This window comes from Anoplopoma fimbria, chromosome 1 (assembly GCF_027596085.1).
Source record: "Anoplopoma fimbria isolate UVic2021 breed Golden Eagle Sablefish chromosome 1, Afim_UVic_2022, whole genome shotgun sequence".
Taxonomy (NCBI): domain Eukaryota; kingdom Metazoa; phylum Chordata; class Actinopteri; order Perciformes; family Anoplopomatidae; genus Anoplopoma; species Anoplopoma fimbria.
The window spans coordinates 4,791,245-4,797,610 of record NC_072449.1 but is presented as its reverse complement, the minus strand read 5'-3'; the positions used below and the strand labels follow the sequence as shown (position 1 = coordinate 4,797,610).

Sequence of the window (6,366 nt, the reverse complement as noted above, 5' to 3'; positions counted from 1 at the left end):
ATATGCACGATTGAAGATGATATGTATATATAACTATATCTATCTATATACGAAAGACGTATATATACATGTATATGTATATATATATATATATATATATATATATATATATACAACTATATATATAAATATACATACTATACATGTATATGTATATATATATATATATATATATACATATAAATATATACTATACATACACATATATATATATATATATATATATACATATATATATATATATATATATAATATATATATATACATGGGTACAAAGTATTCAGACCCCTTTAAATGTTTCACTCTTTGTTTCATTGCAGCCATTTGCTAAAATCGAAAAAATAAATCATTTTTTTTCGCATTAATGTACACTCAGCAACACATCTTGACAGAAAAAAACAGAAATGTAGAAATTTTTGCAAATTTATTAAAAAAGAAAAACTGTATTCAGACCCTATAATAATAATAATAATATAAGAGATGCAGTAGGGAGATGGGAGAAAGTTCCACAAAGTCAACTATCACTGCAGCCCTCCACCAGTCGGGGCTTTATGGCAGAGTGGCCCGACGGAAGCCTCTCCTCAGTGCAAGACATATGAAAGCCCGCATAGAGTTTGCCAAAAAACACATGGAGGACTCCCAAACTATGAGAAATAAGATTCTCTGGTCTGATGAGACCAAGATTGAACTTGTTGGCGTTAATTCTAAGCGGTATGTGTGGAGAAAACCAGGCACTGCTCATCACCTGCCCAATACAATCCCAACAGTGAAACATGGTGGTGGCAGCATCATGCTATGGGGGTGTTTTTCAGCTGCAGGGACAGGACGACTGGTTGCAATTGAAGGAAAGATGAATGCGGCCAAGTACAGAGATATCCTGGAAGAAAACCTCCTCCAGAGTGCTCAGGACCTCAGACTGGGCCGAAGGTTCACCTTCCAACAAGACAATGACCCGAAGCACACAGCTAAAATAACAAAGGAGTGGCTTCGGAACAAGTCTGTGACCATTCTTGACTGGCCCAGCCAGAGCCCTGACCTAAACCCAATTGAGCATCTCTGGAGAGACCTGAAAATGGCTGTCCACCAACGTTCACCATCCAACCTGACAGAACTGGAGAGGATCTGCAAGGAAGAATGGCAGAGGATCCCCAAATCCAGGTGTGAGAAACTTGTTGCATCATTCCCAAGAAGACTCATGGCTGTACTAGCTCAAAAGGGTGCTTCTACTCAATACTGAGCAAAGGGTCTGAATACTTATGACCATGTGATATTTCAGTTTTTCTTTTTTAATAAATTTGCAAAAATTTCTACATTTCTATTTTTTTCTGTCAAGATGGGTTGCTGAGTGTACATTAATGCGAAAAAAAATGAACTTTTTCGATTTTAGCAAATGGCTGCAATGAAACAAAGGGTGAAAAATTTAAAGGGGTCTGAATACTTTCCGTACCCACTGTACCTATCTTTATCTATATCTATATTTGTAGTGATAGAAATTAAGTGAAACTGTAAAAGTGGACTTTTTTAGGATTATTCTTATGTATATACAGTACCAGTCAAAAGTTTGGACACACCTTCTCATTCAATGGTTTTTCTTTATTTTCATTTTTTTCTACATTGTAGATTAATATTGAAGACATCCAAACTATGAAGGAACACATATGGAATTATGTGGTAAACAAAACAAATGCTCAACAAACCAGAATATGTTTTATATTTTACATTCTTCAGAGTAGTTGAATGAGAAGGTGTGTCTGCATATATATGTGTGGACTCTGCATGTTCTCCCTGTGTCGGTTGTCCCTATGATAACCACTCAGCTACAAAAGCACTCCATTGTAATATATATTTAATATTATTTAAAAAAAACATCTTTAAAAAAACAACAATGCTATTAATTCAATTTATTACAGGTATTCACAATTACATTATAAATAGGCAGAAACACGCAACACTCGACTGCAGATCCGGTTCTTCTTGGTCTCACTAGGCCCTCTTGAATACTTGATGGCAGACTTTGTCGAGCACGGTGATTTCCTGAGAGAGAAAAACACAGACCTTTAGACTGCGAGTCCAACGTGATGCAACATATGTCCCAATCAGGCAGAGCTCCCTTCTATATGTTTAAGATAGCGGCTCATTATCTTGTTTATTGTTTTTTGTGATAATCTGATTGAGGGTTGGGAAATGTGAAGGGAGAAAAAGTTTTATATTCTTTAGTTAGCGTTTAATGGAGCCTATTTGAGGGACTACACAGGAACTCTTAATTTCCTGCCAAACATGTCAAAACATTTGACATATCTCCCATGATTCAGCCAACGTGTGACGCTGTCTCACCAGGTGTAGCAGGTCTCCCTCGATCCAGTGCTTCCAGCCACGATTTTCTTTCTCCCCCTTCTGAACACACACCAGCTTGTCCCCATCCCAGGTGACCAGCGTCTGATATCACCACACAAACACACACACACACACAAAAAGCAGAATTTAAATGGTTATTATTCAAAAAAATAGTGTTTTATAACCATAACCGTATTTCTCTGGTTTTCGGTTCGGTGTCCCACCTTGACCTTCCGGTTGTCCAGGCCCTTTGTCTGCTCGTCGAACTCCTCTCCCACGGTGAAGTTGACCTCGTAGTTTCTGAAGGTGCTCAGCGTCTTCGTTTCGAACTTGTCTCCGTTCTGGACCATCACTTTGGTCTGGTGCAGGTGGGAGGCGATCTTCCTGGTGGCGAAGTCAATGTCTGCAGGCGTAAAAAAAAAAAGGAATGAGGACGAATCAGTTTTCAGGTTTGTTTGGGCTTGACGCGCCAAAGCACACATCTACAGACACCCAGGGCCACTTATTGTGATTCCTCTCCTACTGGTCCTCTTTGACAGTCTCATTTACCCTTTTTAAAAAACGACCTCGCTCCGAGTCAAATGAGTTCCTCGGGGCCCCCGAGAGCCACCCACCCCGCGACCGTTTACATATTCATATCCCATTTGCCTAAACGCCCCATATTTACCCATCTAAATAATATTTTTGACCCATTTCCATAAGGGTGTCATTTTCCCATCCGCTGGATGGAAATGAGGGAGGCATTCAGGATCTCCCCTGGATCTTTGCGTGAGCTGAGTGAACCGGGGTTGTTTTATGAATTGCAGATAGAGTCGTGAATAATGAAAGTGTTTCTGGGGTCTGATCAATGATGGGCGTCAGACGGGAGGAGAGCCGGGGCGATGCTCTCTCTCTCTCTCTCTCTCTTCTTCATCTTGTTTTTCTTTTTCTCTAAACTGCCAGCTGGCCCGCTGCCTGGTCCAGGGGTCGGAATCCGTTTTTTCTCTACGGATCAGGAGGATGAAAATGCAGAAAGGGAGTGAATCAATATTTATTTGGCGCGGTAACAGACGGAGGTTAAGTCGGCCTGACAGCGGCTCAATGAGGAAATGAAGCAGTGCCACAGCATTCCTCTTCTTTTTCTCTCCTCCTCACACTGCTGCTCTCTCTCTCTCTCTCTCTCTCTCTCTCTCTCTCTCTCTCTTCTCTCTGTCCCACTCACTCCAAGTTTTCTCGCTTGGCTGCATCTTTAAACGCAACCCTTCTAATTGACTCCTGATTTAAAGGATTGTTAAAAACCCCCACCCCCTCCTCTTTTTAATGCCATGCTGTAAGAGGTCAACTCACCGAGGGCCTTCATGGCCTCCTCGAAGTTCTCGTTGCTCACCATCTCCCATCGTCCGTTATAGTCGGCGGGCATTTTTGTTTCACTGGTTTGTAAGTGGAGGTAGCAGGTTTTCCTTTAGCTAAGCCTGTCACACTAAGAGAGGAAGTTCAGAATCCACCCTTTATATACACTGCACTCTCTGTGTGTGTGTGTGTGTGTGTGTGTGTGTCAAAGGACAGGGTCCGCCTGATAATTTTTTTCTCAGAACACGGTGTGTGTGTGTGTGTGTTTGCGTGATAAGAAGTCCAGCCTTTCACTGCGCATTGCCAACACACACCTTTTCCATCCATGTCCGTGCGTCGTGATATTACCGGTAGGATAGTTTGAGCTCACGCACTTGGATGCACTTAAAGAGTCTCCTGCACTTTCCCTTTTTTTTTTTCAATCTCCATTTCCTCCCAACAAAGACGGACTCCAGCAATCACTCATCGTTATGCACCGGAATGGATGGAAGGGAGTCTTTTTTTTTTTCCCGGGGCCTGCATTGGAAAAGATTCCTCTTCTGGTTTCATATCAAGTAACAAAGTTCAAGGGAGGAAATTATGTTGACTCAAAAGCAGCTCCACAGCAGAATTTATAGCTATTTATAGCTATTTTTTCTTTATTTTGCAGAAACATCTTTCAAGATTATTGACTCCACGCTCTCATAATAAATAAATAACTCAAGATAAAAACACCTGTGATTGAATCAGCTGTAAATACTTTTATCACCTTACTACTTTATCAGCATTGCGAGTGAAACACGTGAGCTGCTTAGTGTCGGTTCATGCAAAGCCGCTGGCTGGTTTGTCTCGCGGTTACAGCCTCTACACACAGTTCATTATTTATGTTCAGGAAATTGGAAAACTGCCTTCTAATACCTCTCTGTTCTTTATCTTCAGACATCAACAGAGGGTTGTCTCTCAGCAGCAGCAGCCATAATCAATACAGTTTACTTTTAAAGAGCGTATGATAAAAAGAGCAACTACAAGTGTTTTATCTGACACCCGTTTGATCTTGAGGTGATGATGATTGTGTGTGGAGGGTCAAGGTGAGGAAGGTGGAGTGTGTTGGGTTGGCTAACCCGAGCTGATAAGGTGCACTGATTTGCAGAAAGTTATCTCTGATATGCAGACAATGGCCTGATTGCAATGTCTAATTGCTCTCTTTTGCACCATCAAGAAAGGTAAATGTAGAAGTGCAATGCAAAATTAAAGCTGCACTCATCATCATGTTTTATTGACAATAGGAAAAAAGGTGTGCTTGTATCACCTAACTCCCCTCAGCAACTTTTATAATAAGTCACTGTTTGTTAAGACTCCACGTTCTCCATAGCACATTTTAATGATGATAATATGTCAGTGTTGTTTTTACAACCACACAAGAGGCCAGAAAAATGAAGTAATACTGTTGTAAACCTTAAAACATCTTAGACAATCACTGATTAATGATGAATGATGGAACATGTTACATTTGAAATTGTGTAAAAAAAAGCTGTTGTAAAAGTAATCAGAACAACAAGTTATGATACATGCTGCTGTAAAGTATTGCATGTTAAGTTTGCATACGGTTGTTATTCAGCTGAATAAGATGACTGTAAGTCATTTTGCTAACTGAGCGACACTAAAAAGCCTTGTTCAGATAGAGTTTTAAAGGCACTTAACACACATTTCCTTTATCAGCTTTTTGCTGTAAGCAATTAATTAATTCATGCATACGTTTCTGTCAAAGTTGGAACACTTTTGATTATGTTACAATGCACATTTCTGTCTTCATTTGATTTTTCTGACAGTTGCTTAATCAGTCCCAAATTGTTTATTTTATAAAACAATAGGAACTGAAAAGTATATATAAAAATGGTACCCATCCCAAACACCCAAACACATACATATTTACATTAAGAAAGCCAAAAAGCACACATTTTGATCCGGGAATTGTTTTTCCTTAAGCTTCACCTCAACTCAACTCCAGGGTTTGCTGACTATTTAGTTCCTTTCACCACACAGGGGCAATGTTGCTGCATAAAAAAAAGTCAAAGCCCTCTCATGAAAAGAAGAAGCAATACCTTGAGCCCTGTGCAAAACGGCACCACGCTATACTGTGATCAAAGTTAAGATGACACAGAGCCATCTGCTAACCGACGGCCTAGCGTGGTGGAAATCTGTTTCCCTGTGGGCCTCTGCTTTTGTCAGCTGAGTTGGCAGGAACTTGTAAGTTGTAAGAACAGTTTAAAGAGAAGCAATAACCGCTTTACAGTAGACGAGGACAAAAGAATCGGAAACTGCACTTTATGATTTAGAAAAATGACAAAAAAAAAATCCTATAAGTGTGACGGACTGCATCCAGCTTGCAGATGCGCACTCATGCTCGCATGCTGGTGCACGTACACAGCATCTCATAGACTTATGCAAATGCAATTAGGGGTAGTTTTAATAATGCATGACAGCGGATTCATTTTTAATTCTGCCTAATTCACACCTAATGGCACTTCCGGAGCCTCACAACCTCAGAGGCATGCACAAACACTCCGCCCAAACACACACACACACACACACACACACACACACACACACACACACACACACACACACACACACACACACACACACACACACACACACACACACACACGATCTGCGTTTGAAGCTTCGGTCTGCAGGCGGATCATACATGTCTGTGCTTCATTG

At 40.5% G+C, this 6,366-nt stretch overlaps 1 protein-coding gene across 1 annotated transcript; it reads right to left on the bottom strand.

Moving 5' to 3' along the window:
- Positions 1-1,957: 1,957 nt before the first annotated feature.
- On the bottom strand, positions 1,958-3,814 carry LOC129090527 (retinol-binding protein 2-like). Its single transcript, XM_054598178.1, has 4 exons — positions 3,661-3,814; positions 2,559-2,737; positions 2,335-2,436; positions 1,958-2,034 (listed from the first exon to the last, which is right to left on the bottom strand). Exons 1-4 carry the CDS (start codon positions 3,731-3,733, stop codon positions 1,984-1,986), a joined length of 405 nt encoding a protein of 134 aa, XP_054454153.1. The 5' UTR covers positions 3,734-3,814; the 3' UTR covers positions 1,958-1,983.
- Between the last annotated feature and the right edge of the window lie 2,552 nt (positions 3,815-6,366).